Source organism: Ascaphus truei, chromosome 3 (assembly GCF_040206685.1).
Source record: "Ascaphus truei isolate aAscTru1 chromosome 3, aAscTru1.hap1, whole genome shotgun sequence".
In the NCBI taxonomy this organism is placed as follows: domain Eukaryota; kingdom Metazoa; phylum Chordata; class Amphibia; order Anura; family Ascaphidae; genus Ascaphus; species Ascaphus truei.
Window position 1 is genome coordinate 151803974 of NC_134485.1, and position 22500 is coordinate 151826473.

Genomic DNA, 22500 nt, shown 5'->3' on the forward strand with positions numbered 1-22500 from the left:
GAGTCGGGGGAGCCCCTGTTGGGGGGGGGGGGGGAGCAGCTGCAGCCGCGGGTGGGGAAGCTTAGGTGCAAAGCCCCAGGACCAAACAAAGGCACACAGCAGCTGCAGCTGGGAGCCGTGGAGGCCCAGACTCACCGCATTAGCGTCTGGTACGCTGCGGTAAAGTACCCAGGAGCCCGCTACACGCGGAGGGGGGAGCAGCCATAGCTGCGAGCGGAAGGCTCAATGACCGCACTAGCGTCTGTGGATGCGGCGATAAAACTACCCCAGGAACTCTGCTAGAAAAGGAGTAGCAGCTTTAGCTGCGAACCGGGATAGGTTCTTTTGACCGCGTGAGTATTTGAAATACTGCGGAAAAAAAGGGTACAGTACACGCGGCCGCTTAGGAGCGCGCTCGTCACGCCGGCAGATACGTGCACAGCACGTGAGCCGTGCACGAGCACTTGATGACGTCAGAGAAGCGACGGCCACACTGTGTGTATGTGTGAGGAGAGCTGCAGCATGGAACGCTCAGCAGGGAGAAGCCAAGTGCTGGAAATGGATTCAAAAACGGAAACACCCAAAACTTCAGTTCCCAAAACTGGGTGAGTCCGTAGTTTTAGTTCTACAGGGGAAAGAGAGATGGTGTGTATATATATACATTAGGGTGTATGTTTAGTATTTATTTTGTTTTTATAAATTAGTTCGGTGGTTACCCTCCCAGAAGCAGGATCTTCAAGGGACGGGGGAATCCCTGCAACATAAATGAAAGGTTGCTAAGAAAACTAAATGGTGTTCAGCTTGTGAGAAACCAGCCCTAATAGGGAAGTAATTATGTGAAGATTGTCTTAATACACCTGCAGGTGATACCAATGAACAAATGAGCATTTTCTTTATTGATGAAGGAGGCTGTTAAACAGAGAGTTGATGCGGCAGTACAGCAAGCTGTTAACCCTGCGCAGGAAGATCTAGATCCCAGACCAGTCTGGATAAGGGGAAAAGTTTTTCATCATATGGGTCTGAAATTGATTGATTGTTTTCATGTGTCAGAGAGTGAAATGGATTCATCAGATCAAGATATTCAGGAAGGAATCTGAATTTGATGTAGAAAGGGTGGATCCACTCATCAAAGCCATGATACAGGTTTGGAACTGGAAGACATTGAGGAGTTAACCCACAAAAAAGATAAAAAATTTGGGGCGAGACAAAGTGTCCTGGCTGCTTCAAGAGTTTCTGTACTGGCCTGCTTTGACAGGCTAAGTAAGCTGCTACTACTGCGGCTACTGCTGCTAGTACTGCGGCTGCTTTAAAAAGGTAGAGTCTTTACTATCCATCAAGTAGTTAAGGACCTCATTCAGGTGGAGTTGGCGCAACCAGACGCCAGAGTATTTACGCCTAAAAAGTTTGGGAAGATGTATCCATTCCCACAAGAGGAGGTAACATTTTGGGATGTCAGCCCAAAGGTGGATACTGCTATTTCCAGAATAGTAGAGAAGACCACAATTCCAATAAGGAACTTGCGTCACTGGAGGACGCTATGGATAGGAAGATGATACATATGGAAGAAAACATACTTTACCGCAGGAACATCCTCATACCTGCCATAGTTGCCAACATTGAAGAAGCAATAGACAAAGGTGTGGAAAGAAGTGCTATTCTTAAGCACTGTCTGAAGTAAAATGAGCAGCAAAATCTATGGTGCTGGCGGTATCGGCAAGAAGGGCTTTATGGCTCAGACAGTGGATGGCTGACACAGCATAAAAGAACAACTTGTGTGGATTACCATTGAAGGTGAGTTCCTCTCCGGTAACAAACTGGATGCAATAATAACAAAAGCATCAGGAGGTAAGAGCATTTTTTACCTCAAGAAAGCAGAAGATTCGGTTTCCAACAGGCTAATAGAAACCAATATAAGGAAGCAAAGGCATATAGACCTGGCAGGTCATCTCCAAGACAAGACAAAGAACATGGAGGGACGGCCAGGACCGTTTTTTTTGTGACAGTTGCCAGTAGGAGGGCGACTGAAGCAGTTTTTCTGCAACATGGGCCCAAACGATACAGGACAATTGGGTATTACACCATTCATCAGGGGTACAGTATAGAATTTAGAGAGATGCCAAGAAGAAATATGTTCTTAATAACATGGATACAGTCCAAGGAAAAAAGAAGGCAGAATAATTCGGCTTTAAAGAAATTATTACAAGCAGAAGTAATAAAGAAGGTACCTCAGGAAGAGGAAGTGAAAATTATTCCAGAATTTTTCTAGTAAGGAAACCCACAAGGGAGTACAGAGCAATTCTAAACCTAAGAAGTGTGAACCTGATTATTCAAGAGCTACAACCAGGAGACTGGATGGTGGCAATAAAACTTAGAAGATGCTTATCTACAGGTGCCCATAACAAAGGGATGCCTAAGGTTTACAGTAAATCAAGATCATTATCAGTATACAGCACTGCCATTTGGTCTGGCGACTTCCCCAAGGACGTTTATAAAGGTTCTAGCCCCTCTAGTGACAGAAATGAGAAGAGGGGTAGAAATATAACCATACCTGGACGACATCCGGTTAAAATCAGGGAGTCTGGAGAAACTCCAACAAGACCAGAAGATGGTATAACCTTCCTGGAACACCACGGTGGGTTAATAAACAGAAACAAGAGCCATCTCATGCCACTCAGCTGTTAAGATTTCTGGGGGTAGAATTTGATACAGCAAAAGGAGAAGTGAGACTACCAGACGCAAAGAGGCAAGACATAGCCATGCAACAAAGAAGCTCAGGAAAGCTACCAGGACTTCAGCAGAAGAATGCATGAAGCTCCTAGGGAAATTCGCTTCAACATTAAGCGTCACAAAATGGGCAGCACTACATATGAGACTACTGCAAAACAATTTCCTACAACAATGGAATGGGAATCACAAAGACACAAGACAAAGAATCTTGTTACACCCACACACAAAACAGGAATTAAAGTGGTGGGAAGATACCCGAAACCTGGGAAAAGGAAAAACGCTACAACCAGTACACTGGTTAAGAATTACAACAGATGCGAGCAAAACAGGTTGGGGTGCTCAGATGGGAGAAAAGGTGGTGCAAGGAACCTGGGGAAACCAGGAAAAGCACCTGCCATCAAATCTACTGGAATTAAAAGCAGTACAAAGGGCCCTAGAAGCTTTCCAAGACCATATAAGAGGTGGCTGTATAAAAATAGAATCAGACAACAGGTCAGTTGTCAAGTATATAGCCAAGCAAGGAGGAACCAGGAGTAGAAAGCTGATGAATCTCACAGCAGAAATCCTCTTTTGGGCAGAACGCCACTTGTTGGATATTACAGCCATACATATCCCAGGACTAGAAAATGTCACAGCAGATTTTCTAAGTCGGAACATCATACACCCAGGAGAATGGTCATTAGATCCAGAGGTGTTTCAAGAATTGGTAGAGCGATGGGGTCATCCAGACATAGATCTCATGGCGACACCCCAGAACCGCAATGTAAGGAACTACTGTGCCAGACAGTTTCATCCAAGTGCACAAGCTACAGATGCTCTCAGCTTCAAATGGGACTTCAAGTTGGTGTACTTGTTCCCTCCAATTCCCCTAATTCCAAAAACAATCAGGAAAATCAGGGAAGACCAAGCAGAGGTGATATTCATAGCACCATATTGGCCAAGAAGGCTTTGGTTCACACTCTTGGTAAATATGGCAGTAGACGCACCATGGCACATACCAGATTGCAAAGGACTGATGCGACAAGGACCAATATGTCATCCGAATGCCAAACTATGGGCTTTGACGGCATGGCGATTGAGCGAGAAACATTGAGACTGAAGGGTTGTTCAGACAAAACAATTCAAACCCTTTTACAAGCAAGGAAAAGTTCCACATCAAGTGTATACCATAGAATCTGGCTTTGCTTTTGCGATTGGTGTGAAAAAGAGAAACAAAATTTCCTTTCACCTGGAATTGTATCTATAGTGGAGTTCCTGCATAAAGGATTTGAGAAAGGTCTGTCTCAGCTCGTTAAAAGTACAGGTGTCTGCATTATCAGCCTTGTTGGAAAGAAATCTGGCAATGGAAAGATTGATCATTAGGTTCTTTCAGGCAGTTAAAAGGTTAAGACCTCAAATCAAAAACAGGGTACCTACATGGGACTTGTCCCTAGTATTGGATGTACTAACAGCAGCCCCGTTTGAACCTATAGAGGAGATAGGCCTAAAATGGTTGTCATGGAAAATGGCGTTTCTGATAGCAATCACCTCAGCAAGGAGAGTGGGAGAACTACAGGCGCTATCTGCCAAGGAACCATTCCTAGTCATACATCAAGACAAGGCAGTTATCAGACCAGTGCATCAATTCCTGCCAAAGGTGGTATCACAGTTCCACATGAATCAAGAGATTGTGATTCCGTCATTTTGTCCAGAACCAAAAAATAAGAAAGAAGAAAGACTACACAAGTTAGACGTGGTAAGATGTCTAAAGGTGTACCTGGAAAGGATGCAAGATGTCAGAAAGTCAGACAAACTATTCATCATTCCAGAGGGAACAAAGAAAGGTCAAGCAGCATCAAAGACAACAATTTCCCAGTGGATCGTGTCTTGTATTAAAAAAGCTTATGAAAGCAAAGGACAAGATAAACCTTTGAACATTAAAGCTCATTCTACAAGGGCCATGGCTACTTCATGGGCATTTAAGGCCCAGGCTACACCAGGACAAATATGCAAAGCAGGTGTCTGGTCCTCATTCAATACATTCTTGAAATACTACAGACTAGACGTACAATCATCAGCTGACGCAAGCTTTGGGCGTAGAGTGTTAGAATCAGTAGTGAAATAAAGTGTAAAGTGTATTAATAAAGATTAAACAGATAAAGGCATTAACTGGTGGCTTTTATTTCTTATGTATCCCTCCCTAAAATTTGCACTGCTTGGGTATGTCCCAATGGTGCCCACTGCCAGGGTGATCAGGAAAGGAGAAAATTTAAACAACTTACCGTAATTTTCTTTTCCTGGAACCATGGCAGTGGGCACATAGTTACCCTCCCTATGAATGTCTAATGCCTATCAGTTATATATTTTCAGCTATGGAAGAATCGTAACACTAAGGGCAGGTAGAGGGAGGGGCCTTATATGGCCTACCTGCAAAAGTCTATTTCCTGTCTTACCTAGAGTGAGAAGGGATTAACCCAATGGTGCCCACTGCCAGGGTGATCAGGAAAAAAAGAGATTTAACACTTACAAGCGGCCGATAATTTCAACCATAGAGAGGAGATGCCGCCAGACTCCACAGCGCGTCCCTTCCTGGGTTGGGGTGTTTTGTCCTGGCTGGTTCCCTGTTGGCAGATGATTCCTGTGTTTGTCTTCAGTGTAGGTGGCTGTACTGAGAATGTCCAAAAGCCCGTGCACAGGCTATGTCCTCCTCCGGCCACCTATCCCTCTGCATACACAGTTTACAGCTCCCTGCTCCGTTGCGCATGCGCAGACGGCGAGACGCTGAGCCAGAAGAACAGGGAAATCAACTCCTCACTACGGTGGCTTGCAGTGGCCAAAAAACGTCAAACGCGTTTCGCCAATGCTTCCTCAGTGACGTATGCAAGCGCAGGGTAACAGCAGTCTTATATATCCTGTAGATTCGTCAAGTTAACTCTTAGGATGCTGGTTTCTCTCATGTCACGTGTATATGTTATTAAACTCAATTTAACATGCTTTATACACTTATTAAAGGTAACACAGAATATAAACATTTATATTCTGTGTTACCTTTAATAAGTGTATAAAGCATGTTAAATGTTAAACCTGTAGAAGCTGCAACACGCTGCCGAAACACCCCGGCACCGCAACCAACCACCGCGGTTTGTCGAGGTGTGTGTGTGTGTGTGTGTGTGTGTGTGTATACACAGTTGGGTCCGGAAGTAATTGGACTCTGATACAAGTTTTGTTATTTTGGCTGTGTACCAAAATAAATTCAAGTTACAGTTAAATAATGAATATGGGCTTAAAGTGCAGTCTATCAGCTTTAATTTGAGGGTATTCACATCCAAATTGGAGGAAGGGTTTAGGAATTACATCTCTTTAATATGTAGTCCCCTCTTTTTCAAGGGACCAAAAGTAATTGGACAATTGACTCAAAAGCTGTTTCATGGACAGGTGTGGACTATTCCTTCGTTATTTCATCATCAATTAAGTCGGTAAAAGGTCTGGAGTTGATTCCTGGTGTGGCATTCGCATTTGGAAGCTGTTGCTGTGAACCCACAACATGGGGTCAAGGAGCTCTCAATGCAAGTGAAACAGGGCATCCTTAGGCTGCAAAAAAAAAGAAAATCCATCAGAGAGATAGCAGGAACATTAGGAGTGGCCAAATCAATAGTTTGGTATATTCTGAGAAAAAAAAACGCACTGGTGAGCTCTGCAACACAAAAAGGCCTGGGCGTCCACGGAAGACAACAGTGGGGGATTATCGTATGATCCTTTCCATAGTAAAGAAAAACCCTTCACAACATCCAGCCAAGTGAAGAACACTCTCCAGGAGGTAGGCATATCATTATCCAAGTCTACCATAAAGAGAAGACTTCACGAGAGCAAATACAGAGGGTTCACCACAAGGTGCAAACCATTCATAAGCCTCAAGAATAGAAAGGCCAGATATCTAAATATAATATCTAGATATCTATACCATGCATTCCAGACTTCAAGCAGTCATTGCCTGCAAAGGATTCTCGACAAAGTATTAAAAATGAACATTTTATTTATGATTGTGTTAATTTGTCCAATTACATTTGAGCCCCTGAAATAAGGGGACTGTGTATGAAAATAGTTGCAATTCCTAAACGTTTCATACGATATTTTTGTTCAACCCCTTGCATTAAAGCTGAATGTCTGCACTTCTATTGCATCTTGGTTGTTTAATTTCAAATCCATTGTGGTGGTGTACAGAGCCAAAATTATAAATATTGTGTCAGTGTCCAGTTAGTTCCGAACGTAACTATATGTGGTGTTACGGTCACTTCTCCCCTGCATCACCCTGAGGAAGGTCCTGTGTTTAGGATGGAAACATTGAACTAAGATGTACCACATTTCACCAATGCAACTGTGTTGACCACTGTTACCTGTGCTGTCTCTTACATACCAGACTTCGGAACGGTATTGTATGCTCATACCCATTTTTTTCTCTGAGACATGAACCTTGAATTAACTGTTTATACATAGGAGGGCCAACTGCTTTCTCTATATCTATATCCGTGTATGTATGTGTTTTCCTTTTGTGACCCTAGAGCATCAGATACGGGATACATTCCCATTTTCTATTAATAAAATAAAATGGATTGCTGCTTTTAAAGGCTAATCCCTTCTTACAAACCGCTTCCAATAAAGAATTATCCATTTGGAACTAGTTGATCAACATTGCAAACAAAAAAAGTTGCATTGTTTAAATGTTTACAGACTTCAGTCCCAGGAATATTGAGGTTAAACAAAAAATGGATGGGGAAATCCATTGAGAACAATGGTTAACATCCTGTTGAGTGTTTTTATGAATGTGACCTGCTCTGCAATTTCGTGTCCTTCCTCACAGAGAACAGTTAAACGTCTGAATCTGCAAATTTCTTACAGGAAAGTAGTTGTAGCTTAACTACAGCAGGGCGCTCCGCTTTTCGCCGATACGGCGGGGCCGCCATGTCTGCGCATGCGCAGAATGGGCTGGCCCGGGGTCACGCATGCGCGGAATGGAGGGGTTTCCTTGTGTCACACATGCGCAGAACGGCGCATTGCCGGTCTGCGCATGCGCACCTAACGAAAATCGCTGGTTCCACTTTCCGGCGATTTTCGCTTTACGGCGGGTCCCCAGAACGGAACCCGCTGTATTAGTGGGGCCTTGCTGTATAAGCAGATTTTCGTGGGCCCGTTCAAATCAAGTCTGAAAATTAAAATCACAATGGATTATATCTAAGTTGTTATTTTTATTTTTGTATTTTTAAAAAAAAAAATAGGCTATAAAATTAACATTTCAGTAATATAGGTTGTAGTACCCAAGGAGGGAGAGGGAGCATGTGGTATGTTGCAAGCTTTCGAACGTCTAAGGCTTGGGTCCCGCGGTGTGCGCGGCCGCGTGCGCGTTACTCACCATCACCTGGTATTCTCCCGAGCCGGTCCCAGTCCCCCCTCGCTGCACGGCTCACTATGCGCTGTGACGCGTCAGCCGTCAGGGGATGCAAGAGAATTGAGATCCCGAGCAGTGACGTGTCACTGTGTGCTGGTGAGCCTATCAGCGGCTGGGGCTGGAGTTGTCACCCCCTCCATTTATTTTCCCTTTTTTGCTGCCCGGGTCGTTGTTGCACCCCCCCCCCCCCTTCTCCTGATCCCTGCGGCTGCTGGCCGCTCGGGCAGGGAAGTGGGAGCGGGGTCAGTTGTTTGGGCTCCCCCCCTCTGCCTCCGATCCTTGTGGCTGCTGCTCGGGCGTGAGGTAGGCGCGGGGGGGGGGGGGGGAGCGGGGTTGGCGGGCGGCGGGAGCGTGGCTGGCCCCATACTTGCCCGCTCTGGGCGGATTGAGCGTGCGGGGGGAAAGCTGGGGAGAGACTGGCACGCGCCGCCGGCAAGCAAGGCGGCCGTGCGGGCGCGTGCACCCCCTCGGCCTTAGGGTTGTTCATCGGGGGCCCTGAGAAGTTTTAAAGCTTTTAACATACCAATTACTTGTTGGTCCAATTAAAGGTATCATAACAGCTACTCCCTCTCCCTCCTTTACTACATGAAAGAAAGGACCAAGGCTACTCACCCTTTGCTTTCAGTATTTTAACAGTTGGAATTTAAAGCTGCAGTTCAAGCTGCCGTTTAATAAAAAGATATATTTATATTTTTCCCCATTCAATATGTGCATCAATACAATCTGCACACTGACAAGTGATTAAGCTGCAGATCGATCTGTTCTCCTGTAATCAATCTCTAGCTTTGGGCTATTTTATTCAGTTCTTGCAAAGCATTTTGGGCAATGTAGTTCCTGGAATATGATTGACTAGGCAATTACTAGATACAATTGGTGCACTGATGAGCACCACCCTCTCTTAAGAGCCAGAGCCTATCAGAAGGGGAAGGGGGCTGTCACTTTGGAAATGCTTCCTACATTAGAAACATTAAAAATGTCTTTAAAACACACATGTAGGATAAAGGAAGATTTTTTGTTTTTAATGGCTTGGAATTATTTCACACCTCAATTTTAAATTGTAGCAGGTCACTCAAGAATTAACGCCTTTTTAAAATCTAGGCTTAGGGTGAACCATTATTTTTTGTAAATACAGTACTGCAAAAAAAAAAAGACTAAGTTTTAAATTATTTTGAAAAAAAAAACGTGCCTTAATACAAAAATTCCCTGTGAATGGAAGCAATGTGTCCATGGAGAAAAAAAAATATTACATGCTAATACTATATTTATTCTGTGTGTGTGTTCTAGAAACAACCAGGCCTGAACAGAAGAGGAAGATGCTCCTCTTCTATTTATATGAATGTGATCTTCACACTTTTTTTGTCATAATTGGAAATGTCTTCCTTCCATTTGAGGTAGGACAAGAACTTGCATGACTAGTATAAAGGAGGCGTGGCCCATCCTATGTCAGTTGTTATTGTCCTACCTTAGCTAAGTCCCCTGTGGTGGCTGCTGCACGCACACCTGGCGGTGCGTTCACACAGCTTAAAACCGCTGTCTGTAGGGAGGGGTGGGCGCGGCCATGACGTCAGGCACGACAAAGCACAGCCCAGAAGCTATCTGCCCCCTCCTGGCTGATGTGCCACCGCACTGCATGAGCCAGATCGCGAGATGACACTGGGGCCTGCCTCAATGATGTTAGTGACTAATGTGCGCTCCGCCGTCAACACCTGTGCCTTAGCCTTAGCTGATGGATGGATGTTGGTGGTTTGCTCCCCTTACATAGGGTTTATTTCTAGCGATTTATGTTGCTTTCATGCTTCCCTATGGGAGACTTCATTGTTACCTTTCCTGGAGGTCAGCCGCTAATTAGCTGCTGCCTGGAGTGCGGGATCCAGAGGTGATACCTGCAGCCCTGCACTTGACTTGGCAATGCATTCTGTCTCCATATGGCGTCTGCTGGAATCTGCCACGCGGCCGGCACGTAAGCATGGACTGTTCGCAGTGACGTAATTTCTGGTGTCCCTTCCGGTTTAGGGTTGGCAGGGAGGATGCTGGTTATTGATTCCAAGTATTTCAGTACCTCCTTTTACGTGCACCAAGGTTCCTAGGAAGCAGTTTGAGGTGCTGCTTTATTTGTGTAAAATGTCAGTGCCATCCAGAAATCTGAGCAGCCTCAGTAGGTTCAGGTTTCTAAGCCTAAAAAGACTAAGTCTAAATATTGTGTTGAATGTGATAAACTTTCTAGTCAATCCAAAAAGGTTTTGTGCAGACTATAAAAAAGACAGATTAAGAGTTGTTCACTGTTAAATCATTTATTTTATTGAATGAAGCCACCTTTCTTTCAGTCGTTTGAAGGTCAACCACTGTCAAGATCAGTTTGTCATGAGTCTCTTGTCAAGCCGAGAGAAGTCTCTTCCTATGCGTGTCGAGGTTTGTGCTGTATTCAATGCCTTTCAAAATGTGCAGGTCCCAAGGTTCCCTGTTGAGAATCCTGTACAACAATGTTAGTGGTTATATCAACAGACAAAGGAGAACAATAACCCTAGCAGTTCTCAATGCCGCTTCAAAGATTTTGGCATGGGGAGAACAAGTGGTACCTTGTATCTTCGTAGCATACATATTGGGAGACTGGATTTAGAAAGCCGTTTTTCTGAGCAGACATTCGGTACACCCAGGAGAATGGGAGTTGAACAGATAGTACAAACATATATTTGGCAGGATCCAAGAGCAGTGGCATGGGACGTTTTTATTTAGGATACATGTTTCCTCCTGCAAGTCGTGATGAACAAGATCAGGAGGAACAAAGCGCAAGTGATTGTGATAGGTCCTTGTTGGCCCAGGCAAACCTGGTGTGCGGATGTGATGAGCCAGTTAGTGGAAGTGTATTAGATTCTTCCTCAAATTCCAATATTGAGTTGGGGTCTCATTCAGTATCCAAACGCTTAATTTCTAAAAGCTTTTAGCATGGAGATTGAAAGGAGGTTGCTAAAAGTTGAAGGGTTCTCAGACCAAGTGATAACTACCATAATGGGCTCTAGGAAGCCTGTTGCATCAAAAATATATTATCGAATCATCTGGATGAGGTTTATTCACTGGTTTGACTTATGGTCGAGTGGAACTTTTTATGGTTTACTATTCCTGTAGTCTTGGATTTCCTTCAACAAGGATTTGAGGGGGTTAAAACCAGCATCTCTTAAAGTCCATGTAGCAGTGTTAGGAGCTCTGTATCATAAACGGGTTGCCCTTGATCCTATGATTAGCCGATTTTATGAAAGCTACAACTAGCTCACATCATCTGTATTTGAGCCAATACAGCATCAATCAATTAAATGATTTACTATTAAACTCAAATTTTTTACAGTAATTACAACGACATGTGGAGTCGGAACTGCATGATTTGTCTTGCTGTGAACCCTTTTTTTTAAAGTTTATCAAGATATAAAATAGTGATGACAACCGTAACATATTATCAGTCTGAGGTAGTTTCAGATTTCCACATGAATCTCGAGTGTGCGATCTTTTTGCCCCAAAACGACCAATGACCTGGAGAAACGGCACGATTTGGATTGGATTGACCCATGTCTAGAGGACCGTTTAAATTTTTTTTATTTTTTTAAAAATTTTTTTATTTTATTTTTTTAAGCTTCAGAAAAGACCTTGGGGTTGTTTATCTCCTCTGACGGTCTTAGAAGGGGCAAGCGGCTTCAATAGCTGCTCTGATCCATCTGGATATAGAAGCAATTTATGAAGCTTACAAGTTGTCATGAAAGTATCTGCCTGAGAGAATAAAAGCTCATTCTTCCAGGGTCATGGCAGCCTCATGGGTGGAAAAGACCCGAGCTTCTGCACAAGAAATATTATCTGGGGCAGCAAAAGGGTCATTATATACGCTCACTAAACTCTGGACGTTCAATCTTCAGGTGATGCAAGATTTGGAAGAAAAGTGCACCAGGCAGTAGTTTCATATGCTGAAGTGGATGTACCTTCCCAATGGTTTAAATTGCTTTAAGATGTTCCATCTGTATCTGGCTGCCATAAAGGACATGGAAGAAAATGAAATATAGCAGCAGTACCGATTTTTTTCCCGTTTCTTAGTGGTGTATGGTAGCATACTTCCCTCCCTTATTCTCTGTGAAAAAGAGGTGTTGTCTGATAGCTCTCAAATCTAAATTGTGATCTTTTAAATAAAAGATCTTTGTGAAAAATATAGTAAAGTGAGTTTGCAGTGATTTAACTAAATCTTATAGTGTTCAGTGACTATAAACAGAAAAAAATATATTATGTGAATAAATATCTTTGTACGATGCTGCTCAACCTTAATCCAGGATTTCTTTCTTAATCCTCATGATATAGCGATGTCCAAGGTGGTTAGGGAGCGCAATGACATGGAAAAGAAGAAACATATACAAAATAGTGCAATATGTCTACAACTTCAGGTAAGGAATCCAAATTTCATTCAACCAATGAATTATATACTCACAGATTGAACTGTGGCAACATGTATATAAAGGTATCTTTAAAGTTGCAAGTTTGTTTCTTTACGTCAACCCCAATGTTGTGCGGTTCAGGGAGGTTTTTTAACGATGGTTCCCAAATAAATAAAGCAGTTTGATCTCAATGAAATACGCCACCGACAAGATGTTACGAAGCAGTCTCCTCACTCGATACACTGGAGGGTTCCCGTCTCGCGTCTCTCACGGCTCGCGCACTTCCGGGTTGCACGGAAATCTTGCGGTGGTTTGGAGTCACAGTGATAGCTTTGGTTTCTCCTCATCCGAGGTATCTTCAGGAGTCATTGGATGAATGAAATTTGGATTCCTTTCCTGAAATTGTAGACACAATGCACTATTTTGTATATGTTTCTTCTTTTCCATGTCATTGCACTCCCTTATTCTCTACCTTTTTTTAAAATATGTTAATGCTTCTTTTAAGACCGCGTAGATGGAACATAATTGGTCAGGGATGGGCCCCACATAATAAAATTTTTATTTTTTTAAGTTTATATAGGCCTCCACTTAAGGGGCCAGAGCATAACTTTAGTCCGTTTTGAGAACTACAATTATTTTATACTCGAGACAGACCGGAAAAGCCAGAGTTATAATACGTGGTTGTATTAAATGAACAAAGGTTAAACCGAGATAATACTGTATATGATTGTGGGCATATGTAACATTTTACAGACGGGATTAAAATTGTGTTAAGAGGCTCTGGCTCAAGAAGCTTACAATCTGTGGGTAGGTTAAGTTGAAACATTGGGTCAAGAAGGCATGAGTGGGTTGGTGAGTTTCAGAATGCAGCTGTGACATTACCAGACACCCTTTGGCTGCTGCCTTTTGTGGCGCCTCGGGTGTTCTGTCCCAGAGATTCTTTGGTAGAAATGAAAAAAAAAAAAAGTATAGCAGCACACAGTACCTCACATCAGACATGCAGGAGGGAGGGGCTAATGGAATTGGGAGATGCCTTTTGGGGCTACTCAGGTTTTATGTCCCAGAGATTCTTTTGTAGAAAATCTCCTTTATACTGGTAACAGAAGTTTTTGTCATACCTCAGCTGGAAGGAGTTAACCCATCGGTACCTGGCTGCCATAGATGACTTGAAGAAACAGAAATATCGTACAGTTCCTGTTCTAAGCTCTGCAGACTCCCCCAGTTTCCTAAATAATTTGTTTACTGTGTCGTCAGTGTTTCCCATGTAGAATTAAATACAGTTAGGTCCGGAAATAATTGGACACTGACACAATTTTCATAATTTTGGCACTGTACGCCACAACAATGGATTTGAAATGAAACAACCGAGATGCTATAGAAGTGCAGACTGTCAGCTTTAATTCAAGGAGTTGAACAAAAATATTAGTATGAAATGTTTAGGAGTTGCAACCATTTTCATACACAGTCCCTTTATTTCAGGGGCTCAAATGTAATTGGACAAATTAACACAATCATACCAAAAGCTGGGTTTCCTCCTTTGTGATGCTTTGCCAGGCCTTTATTGCAGCTGTCTTCAGTTGTTGTTTGTTCGTGGGTCCCTCTGCCTTAAGTTTTGTCTTCAGCAAGCGAAATGCATGCTGGATCGGGTTGAGATCAGGTGATTGACTCAGCCATTGCAGAATATTCCACTTAAAAAAACTCCTGGGTTGCTTTCACAGTATGTTTTGGGTCATTGTCCATCTGTAAAGTGAAGCACCGTACAATCAACTTCTCTGAATTTGGCTGAATCTGAGCAGACAATATATCCCTATACACTTCAGAATTCATCCGGCTGCTTCTGTCTTCTGTCACATCATCAATAAACACTAGTGACCCAGTGCCATTGTAAGCCATGCATGCCCATGCCATCACTGCCTCCACGTGTTTTACAGATGATGTGGTATGCTTCAGATCATGAGCCGTTCCAAGCCTTCCCAATACTTTATTCTTCCCATCATTTTGGTACAGGTTGATCTTAGTTTCATCTGTCCAAAGAATGCTGTTTCAGAACTGGGCTGGCTGTTTTAGATATTGTTTGTTTGGCAAAGTCTAATCTGGCCTTTCTATTCTTGAGGCTTATGAATGGTTTGCACCTTGTGGTGAACCCTCTGTATTTGCTCTCGTGAAGTCTTCTCTTTATGGTAGACTTGGATAATGATATGCCTACCTCCTGGAGAGTGTTCTTCACTTGGCTGGATGTTGTGAAGGGTTTTTTCTTTACCATGGAAAGGATCCTACGATCATCCACTACTGTTGTGTTCCGTGGACGTCCAGGCCTATTTGTGTTGCAGAGCTCACCAATGCGGTTTTTTTTTTTTTTTTTCTCAGAATTTACCAAACTGTTGATTTGACCACTCCTAATGTTCCTGCTATCTCTCTGATGGATTTTTTTTTTTTTTGCAGCCTAAGGATGCCCTGTTTCACTTGCATTGAGAGCTCCTTTGACCGCATGTTGTGGGTTCACAGTAACAGCTTCCAAATGCCACACCTGTAATCAACTCCAGACCTTTTACCGACTTAATTGATGATGAAATAACGAAGGAATAGCCCACACCTGTCCATGAAACAGCTTTTGAGTCAATTGTCCAATTACTTTTGGTCCCTTGAAAAAGAGGGGGCTACATATTAAAGAGATGTAATTCCTAAACCTTCCTCCAATTTGGATGTGAATACCCTCAAATTAAAGCTGATAGACTGCACTTTCAGCCCATATTCATTATTTAATTGTAACTTGAATTTATTTTGGTACACAGCCGAAATAACAAAACTTGTATCAGTGTCCAATTATTTCCGGACCTAACTGTATATGTATAGAAAGGAGAATAGACTCCCAAGAACCGATGCTCTAGAATATGCAGTGGAGAACTGTAATTGCAATGTATAAAATCTAAATCCTGCCACTGATCATGCCAGAATGAACATAGAAGCGTGGAAGAGCCTCACTGTGTGCGAGAAGCGTGGAAGAGCCTCACTGTGTGCGAAGTGGACCGATCTTCAGGACGGGGGCTATTGTGTGGTAAGGAGGTGCAGAAGTGCCGGTGAGCCCACTGTATAGAGTGCCCCACGGTAACCCGACTGCTGCCACTACCATCACTAAATCCTGGCGTCCAACACAACAGAGAGCAAATTAAAGGCGTTGTACTCACGATCTCGACATGCCGGTATGACGCTGTGTAGGGAGGCATCTGATCAGTGTGCAGCGTCGGCTTGCTGCAGCCCGAGGTTCAAGTAGTAGAAAACAAATGCTGACATGGCAGTTCAGAGCCGTCTGATGGGATTAGGTCAAAAACCAAGCGCAATTGGTAAAACGTGAACATGTTAATGTGCACTAGAAATCTTTCAACATGCTACAAAGTAACTCTGACGTGTGTCCTGACTATAGGACTTTGTCAAAGAGTGACTCCCCCCCTCCCCATATCTGATGTATGTACAAAATGAATAAAAACTCTACATTAGTGCAGACGTGATTGCAAATTTACCTTAGTTTTTTACTCTTGTAGGTGAACTTCAATTCACTTGTGTTATCCTCTCAAGTATTCATTAATATTAAGTTAACATAAATTTAACTTTTTTTGTTTGAAAAGCATACCATCCCAAATGGTAACAAATAGCCACCATCTCTAAACACACCTAACAAGTTCATAGTGCAAAGTATATTTAGTTTGTGTAAAGTGTCACAGGAGACCAGGTACTTTTAACACATTTTATATTTGTTCATGGATCATACATTAGGCAAAACAGAGTAGAAACAAAATGCTGTCGTGTACAACAAGAAGAATTGCACAATAGACAGAAAAGCACACTTACTAGGGGTCTGGGGTGGGGGAATCTAGTCTTTTCTAGGTGCTGGGTGGGGGAGGCGGCAGGGGCGGGGGGGGGAGAGAAGGCAGGGGGGGAAGGCGGGTGGGTTTTTTTTGGTGGGGGAGGGAGGGTGTCACTGTGTGTGTATGGGGGAGTCAAAGACGGAGCGGGGGGGGGGGTCAAAAACGGAGCTGGCGGCAGCAGCAGCAACGGCCGGCACCACCACCAGGGAGCATTTCCTCACCTCAGACAGCAGCAGTGGGGGTTGGGGCCCCTGGGTTAGAGCGCACCGGCCAATGAGAGCCATGGGATGGCGGGCGGACCGCGACGGACCAATCAAATGGTCTACAGACACAACCAAGATTTTCACACACACACACACACACACACGTGTAAAACAGACAGTGAATCCCAGCACTTCTCCACGTGTCTGTGTGTCTCAGAGACACGCACAGAGACACACAGGCGCGCGCACACACAGAGACGAGGCGCGCACACACAGACGCACGCACACCACCATGGGAAAACTTACAGCAACTGGAAATATTCAGAGTACCAAAAATAAAATGCTGGAACTGACAAAAAGGCATATAGGGACTGCAGGGGAGAGCGAGTGTGGGGAGGAAGGAAGAGGGGAAGTAAAAGGAACCAAGGAAAGGGAAGGTAGAACAAAAGAGAAGGGGGGGGGAAAGGATAGAGAAGAAAAATAAGAGGGAAGGGAGGGAGAGATAAACCAGGGATGAGAACAGGCACGATTCTATGCCTGGCCCCTCAGAGGAAGCAAATCAGCTTATGCTCCTCATTGAGTCCATAAGGGCTCAAGGTTTTGAGTTCATAAATCATCCTGGTCTCTAGTTGTAGCAATTGCTTGTTCCTGTCGCCTCCACGTGCAGATGCATTGGCATACAACGAAGGAAGACTGCGTTGGCATTGTCTAAAGTGCCTGGCGACAGGCAAATGGTGCAAATCTTCATCCCCTTCAGCCCGGAGTAGGGCCTTGCGGATGGTTGACTGATGGATCGCCATCCTTTCCTTAAACATCCTAGAGGTTTTACCGACATAAAGTCCACATGGGCACTGAATAAAATATACTACAAACCGCGAATCGCAATTCAGATAATTCTTTATCTTTATGGAATTCCCAGTCTGTGGGTGTGCGAATGAGTTGTCAGTTTGCATGTACCCACGGCACTGAAAAGCCCCTTGTTTACTGGATAACCGAGAGGGAGGCGTTGAATATTTTAACACCGGGTCTGCCTGAGTGAGCATATCCCTAATGTTGTGTCCTCTACGGTAACATAAACGTGGTGGAGACTTGCAGGAATTCCCAATGTTCGAATCATTGGCAAGAATATGCCAATTGGCCTGTATGCTTTTCTTGATGAGGGGTGAGGCAGTAGAAAAGGCAGTAATAACATTTAGGCGGTCATCATTAGGTGGTTTGGGATCCGATCTTAGAGCACCTGTCCTATCCATGGTCCTTGCTCTCATAAGGGCATCCTCAATGTCATCATGCTTGTAGCCACGTTTTCCCACGTTGTTCTCACTGTGGTGCTATTCTTCTACACATCCCATCACTTTTCCTCCTTACCCCTTTGTCACTCGCGATTATGCATTTGTAAGTTCTCTATGCCTGACTCTCTGGTTTGTTTACACTGCATGCCGCATGCGCGATCTGATAGCCAACCAGCTGCGATCCCCGTGGCAATGGTAGACGCCACACTCGGAGGCAGTCTGGTGATGATCAGCTGTTGGAAGCAGGAAGGGGCTCGACTGATCCTCCACACGTGAATGAATTTACCTACTGAGTGCTATGCGTGCGGTTGATGACGGTTTTAATTGATTTTTACTGTTTTTCACTTTTGGGTGTTGGTTATTTATAGCTCTCTCTCTCTCTCTCTCTCTCTCTCTCTCTCTCTCTCTCTCATCACACAGCACTTCCACTGCAGCAAGGGATTCTGGGAAATGACATGCAAATGGCCACACATTACTAAGCACAAAGAACTGTGTGTATACACATACCTCTTTGAGACAACTTTTACATGCATATTGTTTAGTCAATTTGGTCCTGGAACACCAGCAGAATTTTTTTGTACAACTTGGATTTAGGATTTTAATGTATATTCATCCATGGCAGTATATTGAGGTTGACGTAACGTTAAAGCAATATTTTACTAACAAGTTATTTTATAATTTTGTGTGCGTATGCACAACTAACTTTCTTTTGAATGGATCAATAAATCCCCTTCCCTTCATAGATGTGTAAAGAGCCAGGAATTATATCCATTTGGGGATTGTTTAGTATATTTGTCTATTTCTACCTTGTACGGAGGAGTCCTAATGAACTATTTATATAAGGGTATTTATGTAATTGTGTTGCCATTTTTTCATTATAGTTGTGTACAGTATGTATACAGGCATACCCCGCATTAATGTACGCAATGGGTCCAGAGCATGTATGTAAAGCGAAAATGTACTTAAAGTGAAGCACTACCTTTTTTCCACTTATCAATGTATGTACTGTACTGCAATCGTCATATACGTGCTTAACTGATGTAAATTACGTATTTGTAACAGGCTGTGTAGTCTCCCCACTTGCGCACAGCTTCATACAGGTAGGGAGTCTGTATTGCTGTTCAGGACATGCCGACAGGCGCATGCGCGTGCTGCTGCTTGCCTATTAGGCAATATGTCCTTACTCGCCAGTGTACTTAAAGTGAGTGTCCTTAAACCGGGGTATGCCTGTAATATAGAACAGCAATTGTGTGCCGAGATTATCCATGTATGTTATAGTCACTTATGGTTAGAGGGGCTTTCAATGCAAATTTTTGTTTTGTCTTCATAGCTCCAAAATATAGGCATCAACCCAGCCAACATTGGTTTCAGCACTCTCACAATGGAGTCTGACAAGTTTATCTGCATCCGGGAAAAAGTAGGCGAGCAAGCTCAGGTGGTGATCATTGACCTGAATGACCCAAACAACCCTATTCGCAGGCCCATTTCAGCTGACAATGCTATCATGAATCCAGCCAGCAAAGTCATTGCGCTGAAAGGTATGCCACTTTTTGCATTACAATTGAATTTTGTTTTAGTGTTTGTATGTGTGTCATATTATTCACCTGCATAGTGCAGCATTAACAAGCCTGAGTCTGGGGAACTACATCTTTACTAGTAAAGAATTTTGCTAATTGTTTACAATAGTCATTATTATTCTAAAACTCAAGGGTCTTGTTGTAATGTAATGTATAATTTATATTTGTAAAGCAGAATAGTTTTAGCACTCGAAAATATCTTTTGAAAACTGAATATCTTTATTACTCTATCAGAAAGAAAGATAAAACATTTCCCAACATCAAAAAATTACGAGCTTTAGAAAATAAAGATACCGCACCAATAACAAGCCTGTTAGCCTGGCGCTTTAGGTCTCAATAGACCCTTCTATCGTATCAGTCCTAATGGTAGTTACATGCCCGCCACCTTTTCAAGGATTGATGTATGTCACTAATAATGTGACGCAATGACATACACCCTGCATAAGATTTTATCCGTGATCTTGTACCAGAAGCATCATGTTGCTAGGCAACCTACCTCGATGCAGACATACCCGATACCATTTGCAATATACAATGCTTATGGGTGTATCCCAAGAGCGGACAATCGTGGTGTTATCAGATACAAATGTTTCAAACCTTTGTCAAAATACCAATAGCGGCACAATAAAACAATCCATGTGACCCATTTTACATAATTGCCATCGTGGCAACATAAGATATACATTGAAATGTTGTTCTATTTCAATACAATTTTTTTTAAATGATCCGTCTCTTGCCTTCTTGAATTGTCTAGTTAAGCTTGATGTGCAGTGTAATAAAAATATTGGTAGATTTTCTTTATCGGAGCACAAAGGTAACTGTTCGGCCAGACTGTTAAAAACGTAAAATATTTATGTCCTAGTGCTCATAAACAATAATTAACGCCCTCAACTAATGGTAGTCATTTTTACATTACAACACAACAAAGTTAGAAGTATCTTTCCTCCAATGAGGGAACAATTGCAGTCATTGCTAAAAAAAAATGAAGAGTACCGTATATTCCGGCGTATAAGACGACTGGGCGTATAAGACGACGCCCCAACTTTTCCAGTTAAAATATAGGGTTTGGGATACACACACACACACACACACACCACTATACATATATATATACACACACACACACACACACACACACACACACACACCACTATACATATATATACTCACACACACACCACTATACATATATATATATACACACATACACACACACACACACACACACATCACTATATACACACATCACTATACACACACACACACACACACACACACATCACTATATACACACACACACACACATCACTATATACACACACACACACACACATCACTATATACACACACACACACACACACATCACTATACACACACACACACATCACTATATACACACACACACACACACACATCACTATATACACACACACACACACACATCACTATATACACACACACACACACATCACTATATACACACACACACACACACACATCACTATATACACACACACACACACACACACATCACTATATACACACACACACACACACACACACACACACATCACTATATACACACACACACACACACACACACACATCACTATATACACACACACACACACACACACATCACTATATATACACACACACACACACACACACACACACATCACTATATACACACACACACACACATCACTATATATACACACATCACTATATACACACACATCACTATATACACACACATCACTATATACACACACACACACACACACACACACACACACACACACACACACACACACACACACACACACACACACACACACACACACGTACTACTGTACTGTATGCTCGGCTCCCCACGCTGCTGAACACTGGAGGAGTAAAGACAGGAAGAGGAGGGCTTGTGTCTGTGTGCAGAGGGACGCCCCGCCCCCTCTGCAAGCACAGGGAAACAGCAGCAGCACGGAGCTTCTGCCTGCTCTGCTCTGCCCCCAGGTTTCGCCGCACAGGCTGCGCCCCCCAGTCGGCGTATAAGACTATACCCGGCGTATAAGACGACCCTTGACTTTTGAGAAGATTTCCTGGTTTAAAAAGTCGTCTTATACGCCGGAATATACGGTACTTTTGTTTTGACGACGGAGGTTCCTGATTATCTGGCTGGAAACTGCGATTCCTCTTCTGGTGTTAAGCAACAATATAAAAATAATTGCTCAAGATGATAATACCACTCCTGCCATTTGTTATAATTCCCAAAATGCTATGATCATATTTGCCAATCCGAATATTTGAGTTCATGACTTATAGCTACACTCTCATTCTGCAACTCTTGGTAAAGTTGTCGCCGACAGTTATTAATTCCTAAACTCCCTTATTGTAAAAATGTATGAAATCAAAGAACCTAAAAGTTACAGATTTAACTATTTTACAGATATATATGTAATAATCCCCAAAGAACTGGCCAATAATGCACTGTTCTGAGGGGAATATTGCTATTATAGGCTAAATTTTTTTTTTTTTTTTTCATAAATAGACACTTTTGTATAGTTTTATAAAGATTTTTGAAGTGAAACTTATTTGCTGGCGCCTACCAAATTAAAATTTCCCTTGGAGTAAATTGCCTTGAGACGGAAGTGCAGTCCCGGAAGTAACAGTTGTGAGGTGTATGGTAAAAGGAGGAGAGTTGGGCCTTGGGACCATGAAGTCTTTTGGAGTCAGATCTCGATGATAACTGCTGCATATGGTAGGGTTGAGGAGCTTGTTCAGATAGGCGGGTAGCTTGCCCAGAAAGTATTTGAAGGCAAGACTGGAAAGGTGAACTTTGCGCCTAGACTCAAGTGATGACCAATTTAGTTCTTTGAGCGTTTTGCAGTGATGTGTGTTGTAGCAAAACAGCATATTGAATTGTAGAGTGTATCAAGTTTGCTAAGGTTAGTTCATGGTGCTGTGCCATATACTATGTCCCCATAGTCTATAATTGACATTAACATCTGCTGTGCTATACGCTTACTGACCAGC

At 43.0% G+C, this 22500-nt stretch overlaps 1 protein-coding gene across 1 annotated transcript in view; it reads left to right on the top strand.

The window, feature by feature from the left end:
- Window positions 1-22500, top strand: part of CLTC (clathrin heavy chain) — a 305075-nt gene that overhangs the window by 15535 nt on the left and 267040 nt on the right. The window contains exon 2 of the mRNA XM_075589655.1: window positions 19220-19427. Within this exon, the coding sequence (XP_075445770.1) occupies window positions 19220-19427 (208 nt within the window). The remainder of the gene's footprint in view (window positions 1-19219; window positions 19428-22500) is intronic.